Source organism: Hoplias malabaricus, chromosome X2, assembly GCF_029633855.1.
Source record: "Hoplias malabaricus isolate fHopMal1 chromosome X2, fHopMal1.hap1, whole genome shotgun sequence".
NCBI lineage: Eukaryota > Metazoa > Chordata > Actinopteri > Characiformes > Erythrinidae > Hoplias > Hoplias malabaricus.
In genome coordinates this window covers 41,525,069-41,549,352 of record NC_089819.1, presented here as the reverse complement: position 1 = coordinate 41,549,352, position 24,284 = coordinate 41,525,069, and the positions used below count along the sequence as shown (strand labels likewise).

The following is a 24,284-nucleotide window of genomic DNA, read 5'->3' as shown; positions in this document are numbered from 1 at the left end:
TCATTACATGTTCATATTTGGACTCTTTAATCTCCTTAGGAAGTATCCATGTGATTGGTTAATTTAGAAACTTAGATTTTCATATTAAAGGTCAGGGATATTTCTGATTAATTATCCTCCTGCTCAACCCCACATTCTAGGATAGTTGTTAACATATGCTTAACAATTTTTTTTTTAAAACAATTACTAAACATTATAGAGAGAATGGGTGGCGCAGCAGGTAGTGTCGCAGTCACACAGCTCCAAGGACCTGGAGGTTGGGGGTTCGAGTGCAGCATCAGGTGACTGTCTGTGAGAAGTTTGCTGTGTTCTCCCCGTGTCCGTGTGGGTTTCCTTCGGTTGCTCCTCTCCCACAGTCCAAAAACACACATTGGTAGGTGGATTGGTGACTCAAAAGCGTCCGTAGGTGTGAGTGTGTGTGTTGTACTGTGAAGGACTGGCGCCCCCTCCACGGTGTGCCTTGTGCCCAATGATTCCAGGTAGGCTCTGGACCCACCGCGACCCTGAACTGGATAAGCGGTTACAGATAATGCATAAATGAATGAATATAGAGAGAATATAAATAACTAGGCCTAAACTGAATGTTTTAAAAACAATTATACATTTATTAGAATGTAATGTGATATGATGAACATGTATTAATTTCTAATAAGAAATTTGACTTTCTGGGATTTGACTTTAATACTCCGACTTTCAATCGGCCTTCAGAGACATCCCCTCCTTGCACAAGCCAGCTGGAATGTGAGATAAGACCCAGAGCAGAGTTGTAAAACCTCACTGTAGGACGGCTTATGACCCAAGGTCCTAGGGTCAAGAGAGGAATCTTTTGGGAGACACTCCCAAGGATCAGTTTATGCTCTGTGTAAAACTGCTTAATTAAGAACTTTTCAAGCTGTAGAATTAAAAAAGTTACATATGTGTACCACTGTGTGAAATGAATTCCATTTAGACAATCAAAATGGGTGGAATTACATATGTTTTAAATCACCTTTTTATATGAACTTATGTAGAACCAAGGTAGCCACATATTCTGTGGGTTAAGAATGAGTGGGTAAAACATGGTTTGTCTCAATGATATTCCTTTGTGTTCACATATAATCTCTTATATTACAAAAGTATGATTCAAAATCTTGGGGTAGTCATTCAACAGGGATCGTCTTCAAGTCTTTGTCTTGTCAAGTGTCATAAATTTTATGTGATGTCACTATCAAGGTACAGGAAACAGCCAATCGGAGATGCTCCAATCCTCAATCCCTGAGGACCAAGTCCTGTGACTGCAGAAACAGGAGCAGAGAAGACAAAGAACTCAGGAAAGTTTTGTATATTGTTAGTGAAACATTTTTAATGCCTTAAATCACTAATTATTAATTTGTTAATTTAAATAATTATATTTAGGTTTGTATGATTTTATATCTAAGTCTTGTATTATTTTATGTACTTGCAAAACATGAAAATATGTTGCTAGATCATTGTCTTGCAGTTCTTTAAAATGCCATATATACTTACGTTATAAATATTGAGCATGAAAGGTCATTTATATAAGTGTACATTTGAGTTGATGGGATTTTAAATAAACATCCATTTTGTTCATTAATTCATAATTTCTTAGGATTAGTAAGTTCTATCTGTGTATGTTTTGCCATTTGGATTGCAAAACATTTAAAGCACAATATCTCAAAAACTGCATAGAACACAGATAGAACTTTCAGAGCCTGTGTGACTGAACCATATATTTGAGGTTTAATCTAGGCTTAGGAGGTCAGTGGTTTAGTCATACAACCTCTGTTCCAGGTGGGAGGACTCTGTGTCTATATATCCAAGCAATGTGGCATTGGTGAGGCCTACGAAAGACTCAGAGTGCTGAATTTAATTGCATGATCCTGGTGATGGGTCATTTGGATAGGATTTCATCTTGAGGTTCACTCAAATTGACCAACCACAGGTTCAACAGCTGTAATAGAGGGTATCTCCAGGTAGTCTGGCCAAAAAAGGAAGTGAGCTCATGCACAGGGAGGTAAGAAACCCATTGAACTACTTCTAAAGCTGAGCTCTGAATGGGTTAGATTCAGGTATAAAACACCAAGATATAAATCCAAGCTCCTGAAAGTTCCCAAAATTTAAAGAATAAGGATCGCTTTGTTGAAACAACTCTGAGCATCTTTTCAACAGGGCACTGCTGGCAATGCATGCCTTTAGGATTGTATTTAGGATTGAGCCACAATCAATAAACCACCAAAATTGAGCACCTACAGCCAATGAAAGCACTTATAGTCTCAAAGCAGAGCAGAGCAGGCAAAGGAATTTAACACCAAGAGACAGTCAGCACCATCAGTGAGTACTGCATTCATTCGTTTACTAGTGTTTTACATTATAGTAATTTTACTATTGGTGGAATGAAATGAAGGATCCTAACCATAATGTACAACATAGTTAGCCAGAGGAGAAATGGACCAGTGATTAATGAGACACAGTGTAGCAAGTCAGACACAAGGAGACACCCAAGGCACTTGCAATGTAGCAAATCAGATGTCAGGGTGTGCCCAAGGCTATCTTCACTTGTAAGTCATACACAAAGGGGCACCAGAGGCTGACTTCACATGCAATGGGACCCAAGTCTGTGACCCAAGTCAGAAACCAGGGTTAAATTGTAATAGATGACCGGTCATCTCCAAACAGCATGACAGGTGGATTGTCACAAGTTTGCACTGGTTAGTACTGAACTGGTTTAATAAATGACAACTGGTGAACCAGAGTCAAGTACACGAGTGCCTGAGGCTCTGATTGCTTGTGGGGCTTGAAGCCTAAGCCATCTGCTTGCATCCCACAGAAAAGATATTTTATCTCAAATTGCTGAAAATAGTTATTATTGAAACCTATAATAGGAAGGCATCAGAATTCAAAATACTGGGTATATTGCTGCATAGCCACAGACCAATATGCTGACAAAAAAGTGCCTACACTGGGCATGTGAAAATAAGAACTGGACCAGGGAGCAATGTAAGAGGATGGCCTGGTCCATGGAATAAAATGTTTTTACATCATATGTGTGTAAGTCATGTGAGAAAGAGATGGATGGCATGAGGATGCACTATGGCAAGATTGCCAGCAAAAAGCCAGTGAGGCCATGTGATGCACTGGGCACTGTTTAAAATGTTCCTGTTAAATTCGTGTAAAACAGAAGAGCTCAGTGATTTTAAACATTGCACAAACATTAAGGGAAACTAAAGACATCTATGTCTATGTAGGGCAAGGACAGAAAACTGGTGCTGGATGTGCATGACCTTCGAGCACTCAGACAATATTGCATGAGAAACTATTGTGCTTCTGTGATGAAACTCTGAAGCCTTAAATAAGGCATTTTAAATTTAAGGCATAAATTCTATTTACTTCTTGATTTTAATAGATTGAGGTTAATATATAACCATATAATAATAAAAAACAAAAAACATTTAGAAGCCATATTTAGTGTTTAATTAAGTAAATAACCAGCTTTTTATTGTAAACATTTTAATGTAAAAATATTGAGAGACATCAATATACAGTTGCAAAAAAAACCAAAAAAAAAAACCGATGTGAACCCTTTGGGATTACTTGGATTTCTGCATAAATTGGTCATTAAGTGTTCTGATCTTCATCTAAGTCGCAACAATAGACAAAAAGTCTGCTTAAACAAATACCGCCCAAAAAATTGGATGTGTTGGTTAATGCTGCCCTGCCCTATAAAAACAAACACCAGTTTTGAGTTTGCTGTTTTCAAGAAGCACTGCCTGATGTGAACCATGCCGTGCACAAAAGAGCTCTCAGAAGACCAATGTTCAAGAATTGTTGGCTTGCATTAAGCTGGAAAGGGTCACAAAAGTATCTCTAAAAGCCTTGATGTTCATGGAGAAAGTTCAGCACTGTTGCTACTCTCCCTAGGCGTGCTCGTCCTGTAAAGATGACTGCAAAAGCACAGAGCAGAATGCTCAATCAGGTGAAGAAGGACCCTAGAGTGTCAGTTAAAGACTTACAGAAATCTCTGGCATATGCTAACATTTTTGTTGACAAATCAATAATAAGTAAAACATTAAACAAGAATGGAGTTCATAGGAGAACACCAAAAAACATTGCTGCATGTTTAAAATTTACAAAAGAAAACCTGGATGTTCCACAGCACAACTGGCAAAATATTCTGCGGGCAGATGAAACAAAAATTGAGTTGTTTGGAAGGAACACACAATGCTATGTGTGGAGAAAAAAGGCACAGCACACCAACATCAGAACCTCATCCCAACTGTGAAATGTGGTGGAGGGGGCAACATTGTTTGGGGCTGCTTTGCCGCCTCAGGACCTGGACGGATTGCTGTCATCAACGGAAAAATGAATTCCCAAGTTGTATCAAGACATTTTGCAGGAAAATTTAAGACCATCTGTCTGCCAACTGAAGCTCAACAGAGGATGGGTGATGCAATAGGATGCCCTGACCTCAACCCGACTGATTCGGGTAAACCAGTTAATAAATACAAAAATTCACATACTTTTTCCACCCTGCACTGTGAATGTTTACATGCTATGTTCAATAAAAACATGAAAACATTTTTATGCGGCATTTGTTTAAGCAGACTGTGTTTGTCTATTGTTGTGACTTGAAGATGAAGATCAGAATACATTTTGCAACTGTATGTTTTAATGCAGGAGCAATAGTTAGCAGTTTCAGCAGAGGTCAGTTTGAGTGTAAAAAAAAAAAAAATGAGAAGCACAACAGTCATACAACAACAGTGCAGCAGAGGGCTGTTTACTGTTAAACAGAGAATACTGATTTTTCAGGTCTTCAGTTCAGTGATATCCCACACAAACTCCAGAGGAAAATCCTTCATTTTTTCCTGATAAACTCGATTGAAGTATTCATTCTGTGCTACAGTCAGACAGTTTTTCCAGTCACCTACAGTCCCTACAACAACACAATAAAAATGTATTTCATTTTAATATAGCACATTAGTAGAATTTACAGCATAGCATTTGAAAATATATATTTTCATAATATAACAATTAAAAAAACAATACATTCATTATGTTTTAGTTTAAAATGCTGGTGATATTAGTTTATTTTAGTGAAGAATTGCTGTGTACTTAATAAATATAATTTTATTCATATTAGGAAAAATAAATGTTCTGTTCGAGAAAGGTTTGTTTCTACCTGGAACCAAAGAATAGATACTTCAGCATGAACCGTTACTACAACATTCCTGGGCATGACAAGCTCAAGAAGGAACAGAGACTCAGCATGACTCTAGGCCCATTCTCTTTTACTTCTCTCTGCTTATCTTGTTCACAAGCTTATCAGGATGGCTCTGGATCCATGGTCCAAAATATTTGAAAACAAATTAACTGAATAAACCATGATTATCTAAGACTCTGGCTATCTTGGTTAAACAGACAGCAGCTCTGTGAAGTGACACAGCCTGTTCCAGAGGTCATCAAAAAAGGGCTAAAGGTATGTGTGAAGGAATGGAACTACTTTACCTTGCGGAATATTGACAAGTAAACAAATCTTTTTTTTTTTTTTCCCTTAAAACCTAACAAAAAACGGTGATAACAGAACAGATCAGAGGTATAATCAGCCTATGGCCTACTGCCTACAAGTGCAGCACATCCATGCAAATATTTCTTTTTGTTTTGTGACATTCTTTGCTTTGTGTGCTATTTTGTAGTGCTTTGGGTTCTTGAAAAGTGTTATGTAAATACAATGTATTATTATTGTTGTTATTATTTTTTTAATTAAAAAATAATAATAATATCTCACATTGCAGTATTAACCTTGTGTATTATTGTATAATTGATGAATATTCTGCTTGTAAATATGAGATGTTTACCTTTCCTGAGGAAGTTACCCTTCCCTGGAATCTTGACGGTGTCTGGCATGAACTCGTAATTTGCTTTTGGGTCTTGTTTCATGTAATTGAAGCTGGCTCTCTCCACCACACTGTCCAGAGCTGCATCTGAAAGATTCTTCCCCACAAACTCACAAATCTTCACCACTGCTGCCCTCAGGTCCTGAAACACAATAAACACAGACAGTGGGAATTAAACAACCAAAAACAGAAGTTGTAACATCCAGTTGCAACTTCCATTTAGAAAAAGTTATTCATGTTTCAGAGTTAAACTCTGTTTTGTCCTTGCCTTTATCCCAGGTTCCATTCATTTAGGGAGACTCAAATCTACATGTCCCAAATTATTCTGCAGATATATTCTGCCTCCAAAAATCAATAATTTCTTTTTACCCCAGTTAATATCTGAACAGCGAATAGAGATGTGAATAGAGATTTTTGCTCTTGTTAATCAAAACTGCATATAGTCAAACTGAGTGTAAAATGAACACATGCACATTTCACCAAATGTTTGGATTTTCAACTTTCACATATCTTCATGAAAAAGAGTGTAATAATATAGCTGTGAAAAAGTCATCTGCAGCTGTTGAACAGACCTGACTCATTCAGTTTTTTCAAACTTTATTCTTCCTAGTTTGGTGTTGAAGCTACATTTAAACAAAGCACCCAAAGAATTCGTGCACCCAAAAGAGAGACATTCACTCAATTCTCACTCTCCAAATCTAATCTGCCACGCTCTGCTGCTATCCCAAAAAAAAAAAAAAAAAAAAAAAAAAAAGAATATATATGTAAATATATATATATAAAATTTTAACTTTTTTCTATATAAATAGCCTAAAGCAGAATATGTATGGTATTCTTTAGACACATATTAGGAAAAAGCCAACATTAACTTTTTTTTTAATTTAAGATAATATTAGGGGGCGGCACGGTGGCGCAGCAGGTAGTGTCGCAGTCACACAGCTCCAGGGACCTGGAGGTTGTGGGTTCGATTCCCGCTCCTCTGTGAGGAGTTGGTGTGTTCTCCCCGTGTCCGCGTGGGTTTCCTCCGGGTGCTCCGGTTTCCTCCCACAGTCCAAAAACACACGCTGGTAGGTGGATTGGCGACTCAAAAGTGTTCGTAGGTGTGAATGAATGTGTGAGTGTCTGTGTTGCCCTGTGAAGGACTGGTGCCCCCTCCAGGGTGTATTCCCGCCTTGCGCCCAATGATTCCAGGTAGGCTCTGGAACCACCGCGACCCTGAACTGGATAAGCGGTTACAGATAATGAATGAATGAATGATTGAGGATAATATTACGTTTAATATTTTACTTACTTTATCTTTTACCTTTTCCTAACTTTTCCAAACTGAAAATTCATAAACATTAAACTGGGCAGATTGACTTACATCCAAATGTAATAAAATAAAGTTTTCTATCAAATGACTAAGGTTTTCAATGATGGTGAAGAAAAAAGTGAGATATTTAAGAAAACTCTACTATAATAGAGAAAATTTTTCCACAGATTAAGTATCAGCAGAGAACACAGACTCCTTTTTCCAACCATCCTACAAAAGCTGAGCTCATTAGGCTGACCCTACCCTTCCTCCAGGGTTTTGGTGTGGTATTCTCTATTCGGTTCAACAGCTTGCAATCCTTGTGGTCTTTCTCTTGGGGTACAGTATGCTGGCCCCAAATGGGAGGACCACCTCTTTCTTGTTCAGCCTCGAGACATCTTTGGGTCCACCCAGAAACAGCAATGCACTCTGGCCCGGAGGGGGACAGAGAACGAGACCAATTCAGCTGGCCAGCTTTTCTCTCCGGTTAAAGGGAGCAGAGCACACCAGCTGTGGGTTGTCCCACTGCCCTTGCCCACACTGAGCAGAGCTTAAGGCATGCAGTCAGAAGGCTGATGAGGCAGATTGTCTTACATCCCATTGTAATAAAATATAGTTTCCTATAAAATGACTAAGGCTCTCAATGATGGTGAAGAAAAATATCAGATTTTTAAGAAAATTCTACCACAATAGAGAAAACTAGTATCAGCAGACACCGCAAACTCATTTTTCAACCAACTTCCAAAGGCTGAGCTCATTAGTCTGACTCTACTCTTCCTCCAGGGGAGTGGTGTGCTGTTCTCCATTTGGTGGTCTCATATGGAGGAGGCAGATTGGCCCAAATTCAAATGTAATAAGATGCACTTTTCTCAATGATGATGAAGAAAAAAAATTTAACAAAACATTTAACAAAACAAAATTTAACAAAACAAAAACATTGACATTTAACAAAATTCTACCATGATAGAGAAAACTACTTTCACAGACTAAGAACACAAACTCCTCTTTTCAACCATTTCCTAAAAGTTGAGCTAATCAGTTTTCCTTCAGAGGTCGGGTGTTGTGTTCCCCCATTTGCCCTCTTTCCTGGAGTGGATGGCTGATATTTGGGTGTTTCTGAATTGGTCATGTGATAATGCTGGGTGTTTTTTAGAAACCATGAATGAGGAGACTAGAGCTCTTAGCTAAGCTTGATCAAACTGAATTCAAAGTGTTGTTTGACAATCATGTTATTTTCTGAGATATTCAGATGTAAGCTGTTATTTTGTGTGGCTTTTCTTTCCCTTCAGTGCCTTGCTTTGTTCTAGAACTGAACCTAAAATCTTTAAGGACTCAAATATCTTATATGTTCAGGTTGAAGGCTGAATAAAACACCACCGTTTTTGGTAACACTTTAAATTATAGCCTCGAACAGAAATGAGGTAATATTTATCACACTCCCTTCTTTATGTTTGGAGAATGTTTCTGTGACACAGCCTTTTGTTTTCTACTATATATTTAACAATCAAAGTTTGCAAATCTTGCATTCAGCAGCATTAATATGAACATTTCAAAGACACAAATCAACTGATGTATTAAAATGGAATCATTAAATCTGTGTAAGGTTTGAAGTCAGACCTTGATCATTTCCTCGTAGCTGAGAAATAGAATGTCGTATTTGTCTTTGTTGTTGTACCATCCTTTAACATGATCGAACCAGCAGCCACCTACCACTGAGAAGGAAATAAACAGAAATATGACAACAGCATAGTTAGCCTCTAATATCACACTAGTTTGCATCACGTGTTAAGAAGCTCATGTACAATAAGTAGATCTCATAATCATTAATTAATTGAGAACATCACAAACATATTCTCACAATATTTTTCAATGCAGTAAAAGCCTCTGTTTATCATTTTAACTCTATTTAACTCATTAAGCTGGCATGGAGCTGGGCTCCAGTTTGCCAGTTCTGATTATTAAAATGTACTGCTATTTTGCATCTTCCATACAGCATTTTGCTGTTTGCAGAATAACTTTGTAAATATAATTAAATAATAATAACTGCTTTTCAGTATAATTTCATTTAAATCTTTTTCCTAAATCATAGCCAAATTATAGAATGACTGACTCCATCCAGTGAAGAATTTCTCCATCATCTCGTTGTACGTCTCCAAAGTGTCAATTTTTCTCATGAACTGAGAGAAATGGAAGTATGAAACCATGATGTCTTTGGGGTTCCGTGTCACATAGATAATCTGGAAAAAACATAATCCATCAGGGTGTATGTGTGTTTCACTGGATACTTCATTACAAACAGCCCTCCTCTACGTCCTAGCCATTTTATTAGAAACACACTGCTCTACTTCTACTCCCTGGTCACTATATTAAAAACAACACCCCCTTCTCTTTCACTCACTGGCCACGTTATTAAAAACACTACCCACTCTACTTCTAATTAATTTACATGTTCACGCAATACATTGAAACGTTGACCCTGCTGACTGACCTTGAAATTTAACACTCACTGACCATAATTTTAAGAACTCATATGAATTCCATTGCTCACCTTGCCTTTACCTTGTAGACCGAGGGGCATCAGGTGCTGGTGAAGGTGGGAGCAGAGCAGTCTTGGAGACCGGCGGATGTTATAATCTTCTTCTTTCTTCTTAAACTCCAGCCAAGGCATCTGGTCATATGTTAGCTCATTCTTCAGTTCTGGGAAATCATCCTCGTACAGGAGAGTTATGATCCTCTGGGTCCATACCGTACCTAAGAAAAAACAGAAAATAAAAGGATGACAGGATTCCTCTTGCAATTACATCACTCTATATAGCTGCATAATTACAGTTCAATACTTTGCTCTTCATTTCTTGCATCTTAGCTAATAATCAGCTCAGAAGCATGTTTTGGGTGCACAACCAGCAGAAGCCTTGACCCTCTGAACACAATTCACAGCTGTTAACAACATAAACAACAGTTTATGTTTACAATGAGAAATCCTGGGATCTATGAATAATGAGATCTTTGGACTACATCGAATTGAGCATGCAAATCTGCACTTTTCTAACATATCTTCAGGTCTAGATAATCTTTTAATGTTGCATTGTTTAATGTTTTAACTTTTATATTTTTGTGCTATCATCGTAAGTCGCTTTGGATAAAAGCGTCTGCTAAAGGAAATAAAGTAAAGTCTATATCTCTCACTTCCATCAGTAATCTGAATGAAGTGCTTATTTCTGATTTGCACAACAGCTTGTTCTCTATAAATCTCCCTCTGAGCTTATATAAGACATCAGGTGATGTAGAGATCAAGCCTTGTTTTATACAATAACAGGAAACATGTTGCATCCAAAATTTATAAGCATTTTATAGAGAGATTAAATATGTTGCTTCTAACAATAAAAAGCCTTGGGTCTTTTATACATTGATATGACAAACATCTGTATTGGTCTAACACCTTTCAATTACTATTGATCTTAAAATAGAATGAAATGTATTTTAATTTTAAGTCATGTAAATATTTTATACAGTTATTCAAAAATCATTAGAGTGGGGAAATTAAAACATGGATCAGACAGGGTTTAAGTGATTAAAATTAAAAATAAATAAAATAAAAAAAGAAGAACTGGGGTCAGTCAGGACAGGGTGTGTTCCTGCCTTGCGCCCAGTGATTCCAGGTAGGCTCTGGACCCACCGCGACCCTGAACTGGATAAGCGCTTACAGATAATGAATGAATGAATGAATGAATGAATGAATAAAAATAATAACAACAATAAGTATAGCTTAATCACGCTAAAACATCACAAATTATATTTGAACTTAAATATTATAATTCTGCCTTAAAATCTGGAATTAAATCTATAGAATTATTATTAGAAATTTAGTTAACTAAGAATTTTAACATAGTTCAGAGACATCACTCACCAGATTTAGGGAAAGTGACAACAAACAAGTCATCGTCCTTGATCTTAAAATTCAGCAAATTGTCCAGATATTCTAGACTCTGGTCAAATGAATCATCCATAGTATAAACCATTCTTTTGTAAGTGAATAGTTTATCACTCAGGATTTTGTACTCCTGCTGAGCCATGCTTTGGGAGAGTGAACTATTTCGTAGCTCAGATTCAGCTCTGCTCTGCGGAATGAAGTCTTGTAAAATCACATTTATCTACTGGGCAGCCAGATGACCGCAGTTAACCCCTGACCTTCGAACTGTGCAAATACATTATATATACTTTTCAAAGAGCACCTTACTTCAGTTTACATAGGATGGCACATGAGTAGAGGTTAAACAAGATCAACGGAAGGTCACAGAGAAGTAAAATTAAGAAATACTAATATAGGGGCAGACAAATTAGGGATAGTCAAAAAATTATGGTCATTTTACAGCTTTCATCTGTGAAGATCTGTAGTGTAGGGGTTAATAAAGCAAGAAGATGAATGAGAGAAATGAAAAGCAGAAGAAGGTCATGAGAGTTTACCACTTAACCAAATGGAACAATGGTCAGATAAACAGATAGCACTTTTACACTATAACAGAAGCCTTGACCCTCTGAGCACAATTCACAGCTGAAATCAAGGTTAATGTTTACAATAAGTAATCCTGGGATCTACGAATAATGAGACCTTTGGACTACATCGAACTGAGCATGCAAATCTGCACTTTTCTAACATATCTTCAGGTCTATATCTCACTTCCATCAGTAATCTGAATTAAGTGCTTATTTCTGATTTGCAGGTCAGCTTGTTCTCTATAAATCTCCCTCTGAGCATATATAAGACATCAGGTGATGTAGAGATCAAGCCTTGTTTTATACAATAACAGGAAACATGTTGCATCCAAAATTTATAAGCATTTTATAGAGAGATTAAATATGTTGCTTCTAACAATAAAAAAAAGCCTTGGGTCTTTTATACACTGATATGACAAACATCTTTATGTTCATTTGGTCTAACACCTTTCAATTACTATTGATCTTAAAACAGAATGAAATGTACTTTAATTTTAAGTCATGTAAATATTTTATACAGTTATTCAAAAATCATTAGAGTGGGGAAATTAAAACATGGATCAGAGGATTTAAGTAATTATTTAAAAAAAAACAATAAGTATAGCTGAATCAGGGCGGCACGGTGGCGCAGCAAGTAGTGTCGCAGTCACACAGCTCCAGGGACCTGGAGGTTGTGGGCTCGATTCGCACTCCGGGTGACTGTCTGTGAGGAGTTGGTGTGTTCTCCCCGTGTCCATGTGGGTTTCCTCTGGGTGCTCCAGTTTCCTCCCACAGTCCAAAAACACACAATGGTAGGTGGACTCAAAAGTGTCCGTAGGTGTGAGTGAATGTGTTTGTGTGTGTCTCTGTGTTGCCCTGTGAAGGACTGGCGCCCCCTCCAGGGTGTCCGCGTGGGTTTCCTCCGGGTGCGCCGGTTTCCTCCCACAGTCCAAAAACACACGCTGGTAGGTGGATTGGCGACTCAAAAGTGTTCGTAGGTGTGAATGAATGTGTGAGTGTCTGTGTTGCCCTGTGAAGGACTGGTGCCCCCTCCAGGGTGTATTCCCGCCTTGTGCCCAATGATTCCAGGTAGGCTCTGGACCCACCGCGACCCTGAACTGGATAAGTGGTTACAGATAATGAATGAATGGATAAGTATAGCTGAATCACGGTAAAACATCATAAATTATATTTTAACTTAAATATTATAATTCTGCCTTAAAATCTGGCATTAAATCTATAGAATTATTATTAGAAATTTAGTTAACTAAGAATTTTAACATAGTTCAGAAACCTCACTCACCAGATTTAGGGAAAGTGACAACAAACAAGTCATCGTCCTTGATCTTAAAATTCAGCAAACTGTCCAGATATTCTAGGCTCTGGTCAAATGCATCCTCTATAGTATAAACCATTCTTTTGTAAGTGAATAGTTTATCACTCAGGATTTTGTACTCCTGCTGAGCCATGCTTAGGGAGAGTGAACTATTTTTCGTAGCTCAGATTCAGCTCTGCTCTGCGGAATGAAGTCTTGTAAAATCACATTTATCTACTGGGCAGCCAGATGACCGCAGTTAACCCCTGACCTTTGAACTGTGCAAATACATTATATATACTTTTCAAAGAGCACCCACACGGACATGGGAAGAATGCACCAAATTTCTCATAGTCACCCGGAGCGGGAATCGAACCCACAACCTCCAGGTCCCTGAATGAATGAATAAGTAGAAATGTATGAAATAGATTTTTCTGTGACACATGGTAGTGGTCGTGTCAAGTGTGGGTGAAACTAAGTCTTTATTGATGTGTGGACAAATTTGGGAATATATATTTAGAAGCAAACGACATGAATTGGTGCAAAAAAATAACAATTGTTCTGCTGAAACCAAGAGAAGATATGTTGATAATTTAGCCTATACAAAAAAAGTTTAATGTTTGTTGTCTTCAAAATAACAATTTATGCCAGTAGTGTCCCTTTAATTTTTAAAGGGCATATCTATGATTGTGAAGAAATACAGTAGGGACCATGTTTTTAAAGGTGGAACAGTGTGTTTTTTGGGGGGGCGGGGGGCATGTGGGGTAGTGTCGCAGTCACACAACTCCAGGGACTCCAGAGTCCCGCTCCAGGTAACTGTTTGTGAGGAGTTTGGTGTGTTCTCCAAGTGTCCGCGTAGATTTCCTCCCATGGTCTAAAAACACACTTTTGTAGGTGGATTGGCAGTGTCTGTAGATGTGAGTGAGTGAGAGTGTGTGTGTGTGTGGGGCCCTGTATGGGACTGGCGCCCAGTGATTCCGGGTTGGCTCCAGACCCACCGCAACCCTGAACTGGATAAGCAGTCACAGACAATGAATGAATGAATGCATGAACTGAACACATCACTGTTCAACTGGCTGCTTGACTTCCTGACTGGAAGACCACAGGCAATACGGGTTGGCAGTAACTCATCCAGAACCATCACTCTGAACACGGGGGCTCCCCAAGGATGTGTGCTGAGCCCCCTTCTGTTCATTCTGCTAACACACTGCTCTCAGACTGCTCTTCACCACACACCTCCAACCTCTTCATCAAGTTTGCAGATGACACAACTGTGGTAGGCCCTCATCAGCAACAACGATGAGTCACACTACAGGAGCCAGGTGAGCCGGCTGGCCTCTTGGTGCAAACACAACATTCTCTCTCTGAACACTGAGAAGACCAAGGAGAATGTTGTGGACTTCAGGAGAACCAACACACAACATGCCCCTCTATCCATCAACGGGGCTGCTGTGGAGAGGGTGAGCAGCATCAAGTTCCTGTGTGTGCATGTCACAGAGGACCTCTCCTGGACCATCAACACAGCATCACTGGCCAAGAAGACTCACCAACGGCTCTACTTTCTTCCCAAGCTAAGAAGAGCAAGAGCTCCCACCCCCATCATGATCACCTTCTACAGTGGGGCCATCGAGAGTATCCTGACTAGCTGTTTCACTGCGTGGTACGGGGCCTGGACAGCATCCTGCCGCAGAACCCTCCAGCGTATTGTGAGAACTGCTGAGAAGATCATTGGTACCTCTCTCCATTGCCTTCAGGACTTATGCAGCTCCCATCTCCTACGAAAAGCCCTCTGCCTGCCAGGTGATCCCACCCACCCGCTACACAGCTTCTTCAGCCTGCTGCCATCAGGGCAGGGACTGCGTAGTCTCAGGGCTAGGACCAGCAGACTGAGGGATAGCTGCATCCATCAGGTTGTGAGAATGCTGAACTGGATATCTTCTGCTTTTGATACTTTTTAAAATAGTGCAATTGTTCTAGGAACCAGGACTGTTCCAATAACCAGGACATTTTCATCAGGCTACAGTAGAAGAAACTTGTGAAATGCCTCATTATTTTGTTCAACACATGTGCTGTCAGAATTGCTATGGACTTCTACAGAGAATACCAGCTTGGAAAGGGATTTTCGGAACATGCTATCAGAGTTTAAGGACTGGCATGTTAGAGCTGTGCAAGGAGTAACAGTGAGTGGGAGTACGGGCAGCAGACAGCGGCCTGAGGACCTAACAGAGCAGTGGACAGTGGAGAGACACAGATCCAGACCAGAGGATCGAGTGGATGGCAACACTGCCGTGAGTACAGCTAGAGACGGGCAATGGGTGCAGATTGAAGCTAGACCCAAGAGCCGTGCTTTGTAGTCTTGTCTTCTACTCCTGGTACCACAGCTGGTCCAGGAAATTCAGCTGCTAAACCTAACACTGCTGCTGGGAGAGCACAGCACAGAACCAGACCAGAATATCGGTCTTTTTCACTTCAGCTAAAAAACAGATTTGAACCACTGCATGCCCTTCGTGAGAATAACAAACGCAGTGAACATAGCACAGAAAGTGCCAGAAGTGTCAGCCGGTCACAAAACCCTAACAAACCTACTGCAGACACCCTGATCCTTGGAGATGACACTGTTAATGGGGTAACAAACCCAAAACTCATAGTGAGATGTGAGCCAAACATCACTGTCCCTGAACTTACTGCAAAGCTTCTAGCTGTACTGGCTGAGTACACGAATGTGAAGAGGATTATTGTACACGTCGGAAAGAATGACACTGTCAAGCAGGAGTCTGAAGTTTTAAAAAGAGACTTTAATGACCTCCTTAACACACTCAGTAAGTTCAATATACAATTTTTCATCAGTGGACCTCTACCTGCAGGAGGCACCAATATGTTCTCAAGGTTACTGGGATTAAACACCTTGCTACAGAACAGCTGCAGGTCAAATGGACTGAACTTCATTGACAACTTTAACTTGTTTTTTGGGAACAGAGAACTTTTTAGGAGAGATGGACTACACACGAACAAGAGGGGTGTTAAACTTCTGACGGACAATCTAATTTTCTCAGTGTGCAATCTATCTACTTCTCTTGGTGGTGGCGAATCAGCATCAACATCCAGGAACTCTCCTGTACAAGCTGATGACACCATGTCACAGCCAGAACATCCTCTCTCCACTGAGGACGACCTGAGAGAGCAGAAGACACTGGACATGAGTGGCAATGACCAACTCTATCAGCTGCCAGAGACACCAAAACCCCAGGAGGAATCCTCCATGTCCTCTCCCCCCCACACATCACCCCACCTGAACCTCCCAGCAGCCATGGAGAAGCTGGTTTCAGCCAGCCAGCCCTCAGGTGCAAAGAAGAACCACCACAGCTTCTACTCCACCCTCATCTACTGCCACTTCCCCACTGCAGTCCCCCAGACTGTCCCCTAAGAAAAATCTCGCTCCATCACCACCTAGAGCACCTCAACGGAAGAGAATAGCTCCTCGATCCCCGGAAAGGCAGCTTCGCTCATGGCCCCATCGCCAGCAGTATAGGCTCAGGAGCTTCGTCAGCTGATAAGGGCGAGGAAAAGTGATGTTTTTCAGGTCCTGGCTTGGACCTTTGTTGCCTGTAATCTCTCCCATTCCAGTACTTATTAGAGAAAGAACAGGGAGTTCAGGTCAGATTCTGTGAATGTAGCCAATTTATAGCATGTAAAATGTGAGACAGAGATTCTGTGGCAAAGTGCACGAGATACTAAGTTAGCTCTTCTAAATATCAGATCTCTCACAAACAAATCACACTTAATTAATGATTTTATTACAGCACATGGGCTTGATTTTATACTTTTAACTGAGACTTGGCTAAATTAATGTAGTGCTGCAACTGTTTTATTGGAGTAGGCTCCTCCAGATTTTCAGGTCTAGCTGCTCTGTTCCATGGTTCTTTTCAGTGCAAGCAGTTATCATTTGGTGACTTCATAACATTTGAGAATCTCTGTGTAGTTCTGAAAGGGACACCACAGATATTACTAGTAACTGTCTACAGGCCTCCGAAGTACAGTGCTAATTTTATTGATGAATTTACAGAGATGCTGTCTTTTATTTCTACTGACTTTGACCATTTTGTTATTGCTGGTGACTTTAACATACATATTGACAATCCCAAGGACTGTTTTGCCAAGGAACTACACACCATATTGGACTCCTTTGGCCTTTCACAGCATGTTACAGGGAGTACACATTGTCATGGTCACACGCTGGATATTGTTATCTCAAAGAGTCTCAACATATCAGTGACTGTGAAGGACGTCGCATTGTCAGATCACTACTGTGTGTTCTTTGATATGTGGGCCTCACCAGTCATCAGAGACAGAAGAGTTTGTGTCAGGATTATAAAGGACTGCACAGCTACACTTTTCATGAGTAAAATGTGCACTACACCATGTGAACAATCCAACTCTGTTGATGATTTGCTGAATAGTTTTAATACAAAAATTGCCAGTGTTATGGATGAGATTGCGTCAGTTAAAATGAAGGCTATGTCTTGCAAACAGAAAGTACCATGGAGAAATGCTTCTGTTGTTCAAATCCAAAAGAGGGAATGTCACAAGGCAGAATGCAGATGGTGTAAAACAAGTCTTCATATTCACAAAGAAATCTACAAAGATAAGCTACGTGAATACAATGCAACAATATGCAAAACACGACAATCCTATTTCTCTAGCATCATTAACAATAATTTTAACAACAGCAAAATCCTCTTCACCGTGGTCGACAGACTTACTAACTCACCCATACCAATGGAACCTGAATTAGTATCAACTGAGAGATGTAATGAGTTTGCATTCTTTTTTAACACTAAAATCCAGAATATGTGAATCACATAAGTGATTAGTACATCTATATTCAACAATGAGTCTGTACCCTCTCTATCACCTCATAAAAACTCCTTAGTTAAAATGTCAAGAATTCAGTACTGTTGATAATAACATTTTAATCAACACAGTTAATCATCTCAAATCATCCCCTTCTAGTCTGGACACACTACCAAGCAATTTTTTAAAGTGTGTTTTTCACACTATAGCACCAGACATACTCCACATTGTAAACACCTCACTCATGTCAGGGGTCTTTCCGAGCTCACTAAAAACTGCAGTTGTAAAGCCTCTTCTAAAAAAAGAAAAATTTAGAATCATCTCTGATAAGTAACTACAGGCCAATTTCTAATTTACCGTTCATTGGCAAAATCATTGAGAAAAAAGTGTTCAGGCAAATCACTAGTTTCTTGTCCATTAACAGTAGCCTAGACAAATTCCAATCCGGTCTAATCACAGCACTGAGACTGCTCTAATCAAGGTAATTAATGACATTCGCTTAAATACAGAGGCTGGAAAGGTATCTCTTCTATTACTTCTTGACATTAGTGCTGCCTTTGATACCATTGACCGTAAGATTCTTATAGATAGACTCGCAAACTGTGTTGGACTCTCAGGAACAGTCCTGAAGTGATTTGTTTCTTACCTGGAAGGCAGGACCTACTTTGTAGAAATAGAAAATAATATTTCAGAGAACATGCCAGTAACCTGTGGTGTCCCCCAGGGCTCTATTCTTGGTCCACTTTTATTTAATTTATATATGCTTCCTCTTGGCCAGATTCTACAGGACTATGGGCTGTCCTATCACAGCTATGCAGATGATACTCAGATTTACATGGCCCTGTCCCCAAACGACTCTGGCCCAGTTGACTCATTAAGCAAGTGCCATGAACACATCACAAACTGGATGGGACACAATTTTCTGCAGCTGAATAAAGATAAAACTGAGATTATACTATTTGGGAATAGCACTGAGAGACAAAGATTCGCTACGTATCTGGACTCGAGAGCCCTCAAGTCTAAAGAACTGGCTCGCAACCTTGGTGTATTAATGGACTCAGATCTCAGTTTTAGTAGTCATATTAAAGCGGTTACTAGATCAGCATTTTACCATCTTAAGAACATCAGTAAGATTAGAGATTTTCTGACTAATCCAGACTTGGAGAAACTTATCCATGCCTTTATTTCTAGCAGGATTGATTACTGTAATGGTCTCTTAGCTGGACTTCCAAAAAAGACCATTAAACAGCTTCAGCTGATTCAAAATGAGTTCTCACTAGGAGCAAAAGAAGAGATCACATTACCCCATCCTCAAATCCTTACACTGGATACCAGTCTGTTACAGAATAGATTTTAAGGTGTTATTACTGGTCTATAAATGTCTAAATGGGGTAGGACCAGCGTATTTATCAGATCTGCTACAGAGATATGAGCTGAGCAGAGCTCTCAGATCTTTAGGAACTAGTCAGTTAGTCCTGCCTCAGGTCAAAACTAAACATGGAGAGGCAGCGTTTAGCTACTATGCTGCTTTTAAATGGAACCAGCTGATTGAGAATATTAGAAGAGCCCCGACTTTAGACACTTTTAAATCAAGACTTAAAACACTCCTGTTTGAGCAGGCTTACAGCTCAGTTTAAAATATTCTGCACTTTTCTGTAACGACATTTTATTTCTTTTCTTTTATTGTCATTTTAAATTGTTTTAATCATTTTACTCTTACTCTTTATCTAATTGTCTTATTGGACATTTATGATTTTATTCTGGCTTTTAATTTAATTGTTTCTTTTTCTGTAAAGCACTTTGAATTGCTTCTGTATGAAAGTTGCTCTATAAATAAACTTGCCTTGCCTTGCCTTACTGTCACTTAAGCTCCTCATCAGACCTACCTGTGACTTTTTCAATAGGTATGCACTTGTTCACTTTACTTAGTCATTATACGATTATCTTGCACTACTGTCTACTCTGCCTTGTACGTCCAGTATCCTACCTCCTCCTATTACGATTATTTTGCACTACTGTTTACTCTGCCCTGTACATCCAGTATCCTACCTCCTTCTATTACAATTTTTTTTTGCACTATTGTTTTTCACTGCCCTGTACATCCATTATCCTACCTCCAAATCAGGTTATTGTCTTCAGTCAGTGTCCCATTGACTCATGTATGTCTATCAGTGAGCTGCTGGTATCGTTTGTCCTGCACTTGTCTTCTGTTTGTTCACTTTCATATATTTATATACTTAGCTTAGTTGAATTTAGTCTATTTTTTGATAAATGTTACTGCATCTTGGAGAGTAAAGTAATTTCAATCCTTTGTATGTCCTGTAAATATGCAGAATTGACAATAAAACTCTCTTGACTTGACTTTTGATGAATGTTCTTATTCACTGAAACTCACCTGTATCTTGAGCTGTTTAGCCTTGTAGCACTTTCCTTAATGTAGTTAATCATCATCTAAGTTTGGAGACATTTGAAGTGATTCAAAACAGCAAAAATAATTAAATATTACCCACCTATGAAGCAAGAATAGAGCAATACTCATTTTGATTCATACTTTTCCGTGTTTGGAGTTCTCTCTTTTGTCTAAAAAATCTCCAGTGAAAGTCTATTATACCAGACTGAGGTTGTTTATTTACTTATTTAGAGATAGTGGGATTTGGGAACAGATTAGACCAGTTTCGAGCATGCAACAGACTGGAGAGCTGGTAAGTAACAATAGTAAGTAAACATCTTCTGAATTTTATAAAATGTGTTTTTTTATTGCAATCGTAAACTATGCCTTTAAATCTTTAACTTTTGCTAACAAAAACATCATCATCTCTGTGCTGCATACCAAAGTGTTCAGGTATGCAATCAAAGGTCAAAGGTTTCATTATCTGTAACCGCTTATCCAGTTCAGGGTCGTGGTGGGTCCAGAGCCTAACCGGAATCACTGGGACCAAGTTTTTAAATAATACACTTAAAGCCTTTTTCAAGGTCTTTTCTGACTCTGCCATTGTATGTTAGTGTTTGAGTATCACAGCCAAGTGTATATTACACTATAAGTGTATATTTACATTACATACACTGTTGTGTTATTAAATATTGATAAATATAAAATTAATGTAACTGTCGGATTAACTCTTCATGTAAGCACTAATTTTTAATAACGGTAGGTTGTGTGTTCCTTATACAATTACAACATTATTTCTCTAAAATCTTAAATATCTTAACAATATCTGATCATATGTGTTAGCTGAATTTCCCTTTTATTCTTAGCACATGGCAGCATCTCCCAATATCCATTTATGTAATTTCAATTTGTCTGCATTTTAGATCAATAATTATTAACTTTAAAAAGACATTTAAACTGTTCACCATCTGAAAATTCAATACTTGAATGGGATTTTGTTTAAGAAAATCCTATTCAAGTTTCTTTACATTGATTCTGCTGTTATACTTTTTTTTTTTTTTTTTTGTACTTTTTTGTATTTTTTGTAATTTTTATGTGAGTTGTTGGAAACAACTTTTGTACAAAGACAGTTTGGTTTATTCAAAATCAAATTTGGCTTGTTTTCCTTTTTATCCGATTAATAATCGAATAATTGAAAAAAAAAATCAACAGATTAATCGATTACCTAAATAATCGTTAGTTGCAGCCCTACTAACAACCATTGGTGGTTCCTGCCAAATCTTTCAGGAGGGCAATTGTTGCGATAAATGCCAGTTACTTGTTCAGTGGGTAAATTAAGAGCTAGTCATCTATCCAACTGGCACATTGCACTGTACAAATTAATCAGGAATCTAACTTGAGTGTTAGGTAACTTTGAATAGTTTTATTTCTGTGGTCACCTCATATAGAAATACCACCAGTAACCATCAGATTCATAAAGGTTTCTCTTTATCTACATACTGTACAGTATTTGTGGAGAGCTTTATCCAGGAGTTCATTATAAAGGTCTCTTTTAATAAAGTTATTTTGCCTCTACTTTGAATCAATAATGAACTGGGGCCATAAACTAGTGGTTCTCTAACTTTTTCTATCATTTCCCACCTCAGACGAAGGGGAATGTCTGCGCCCCACATGTCCCATATTGCCCCAAAAAATAATAAAATATACATGCAAGTTTACATTTTTCGAATTTATTGAAGTAACACCAACTTCTTTCAGTAAATCAGTAGCTTAACTTTATATCACCAGATACAACATTAACATCAATGTTCAAACACTCAAAAATACAGAAAAGTGGCCTAATTAAACTGTGCTTCAGTTTCTCACGTTTCAATCTGTGCAAAAATGAACAAAGGCAGAGGAGTGAGGTTGATATTGGGGAAGAACACTGAGTCAAAGCTCACCCGATACCCATAATTTTAGATAGCTATAAGCTGATTCTCAAGTAGATAAGGCAGGAAAACACTGCAGTTATAATAATGTGGAATAGCATTTGATTAACATTAATGTTAAAGAGTGAGACTGTGTCCCAAACTACACACTACGGAACTTCACATATACCTCCTCTGTTATATACAAGCCTAACTGTTATATACAAGCCGCTTTTATAACTGTAATTAGCCGTCATTTTTATCTGTTGTGCTCTCGTTACTGACTTCAAGCCCAGAGCCCAGAAACACGAACTTTATAAACCGGTCTCTGACGGTGAAGCACAGGCCAGTGAAGCTGATTATTGGAGCAGCTTTATATTTGAACAGGGGCGTTAATGACAGCTGAAAGAGGGCCCATGGCGTCTGACTCGCTGCATTTTATCTGGCAGAGCTTGGTTAATACATAACCATGAGTTTTTACTGTGTGAAAGAAAAAAAGTCCTCCCTTTTCCTTTTGGCAGTGTATCACCGCATTGCCCTAATGAACAAACCGTCCACGTTCAAATTTAAAAGGGGCTTACATCTTTAAAAAAAAAAAAAAGTAATATTTCTCTGTTCCAACATTTAAAATTTTACGTGTCCTGTATTCAATTAAATTATTTGCCTGTTTGCATTCTGTTTATATTTACAATGAGAAATATTTAATTTTTTATATAATATATTTAAATAATATATTTCATAGTTATTCACAAACTATTGCAGGTAAAAATGTAGATTGACGTGGTGCTTGGATTAACTGATTAAAAAACGAATATATCACTTAATAAATGGCTCAAGAAGGCGAAGTTTAAAAACAGCTTAGTGTTTAATTTTAATAATAAATAAAATGTAATCCTAATATTTTGAATGTTATTTATTTCTAAAAGTTATAGACACCAAAATTGACGTTTCCATAGAATGACTCTTGTGCAGACGGAAAACGTGATATGCTGCCATCTAGTGGTCGTTTGAGTGGATTAATTATTAGTGGAATATTGTGGATTTATCTCTCGTATTACGTACCCTTTATTATCTTACAAATAGAAGCTAATGGATCTTACAAAATACTGAGTTTGTATAAACGTGTGTAAAATTTTAAGTTTTGTTATGACCTCAAATATCTACGGGTGAACACCAAGGCCCCTCAGGTCTCGTTTTCTGGATGAACAGATTAACACCAACTAAACAAATTCCACACTAAACTCAGTATATGAGTTACATTTATTACTTTTACATATACATTTCTCCATAGTCTACAATTTTAGACGAAAAAGCTGCAACAAATATAAATTGTGTTATTGTGAATTTGACTGTATTTTGTAAATACAAGTGGAAAATTAAATACATGGAATCCACTTCAAACTAGTTGTGGCAGGTTCAAAATTAGAGTGAAAATCGTATAGAATTTTCATATTACAACATTTTGAGACATTCCACCAAGCAGGTGAATAAAAAAGGTGTAAAAGGAGCATCCAACATAGCCTCAGTTAAAAAGGATTGTGGCTCACCTGTTTGTGACAAATCTCATGAAATATTTAAAAAGAACATTTCTCAACGCAGCCTGCAAAGAGTTCAGGTCTTTCATCATTTAATTTACATAATATCATCAGAAGATTCAGAGAAATCCAGAGAAATCTCAGTCCATGCAGGGCAAGGCTGGAAATCATTGCTGAATGTACATGGCCTCAGATGGTAGCAAGAAAAACTGTAATGTTACTGTAACAAATATAACAACATGGACTTGAATTTATTAAGGAAACTTATGGAACAGTTTTGCCAGCCATTATTCTTATATCTGTAGATATACTATATCTATATTATAAGAAGGTGTATATAGAAACAGAAAATAACAACCATGAATGTGTAATAATAAATAATTAAATTAAAACAAACAAAAAAGTGATGAACATGCCTTGGTCCCAGCTTTTTTCAGATTGTGTTTTATGAATCAAATTCTAAATTTGATTTACATTTTGCTAAATATAATAAAGTTGGTGAGTGAAATGTTCAAGAGAATTAACTAATCACAGATTCATGTTTATACTGCAGTTTACAAAATATGTTTACATTTCCTTTTTTTGTATTTGTATTTATAGTGGAATAATTATGCCCCACGTTGCGGTGG

General features: G+C 38.2%; 1 protein-coding gene across 1 annotated transcript; it reads right to left on the bottom strand.

Annotated features, from left to right (window-relative positions):
* Positions 1-4,143: 4,143 nt before the first annotated feature.
* LOC136677164 (amine sulfotransferase-like) lies at positions 4,144-11,255 on the bottom strand. Its single transcript, XM_066654604.1, has 6 exons — positions 11,090-11,255; positions 9,731-9,933; positions 9,293-9,419; positions 8,800-8,894; positions 5,853-6,033; positions 4,144-4,930 (listed from the first exon to the last, which is right to left on the bottom strand). Exons 1-6 carry the CDS (start codon positions 11,253-11,255, stop codon positions 4,803-4,805), a joined length of 900 nt encoding a protein of 299 aa, XP_066510701.1. The 3' UTR covers positions 4,144-4,802.
* Between the last annotated feature and the right edge of the window lie 13,029 nt (positions 11,256-24,284).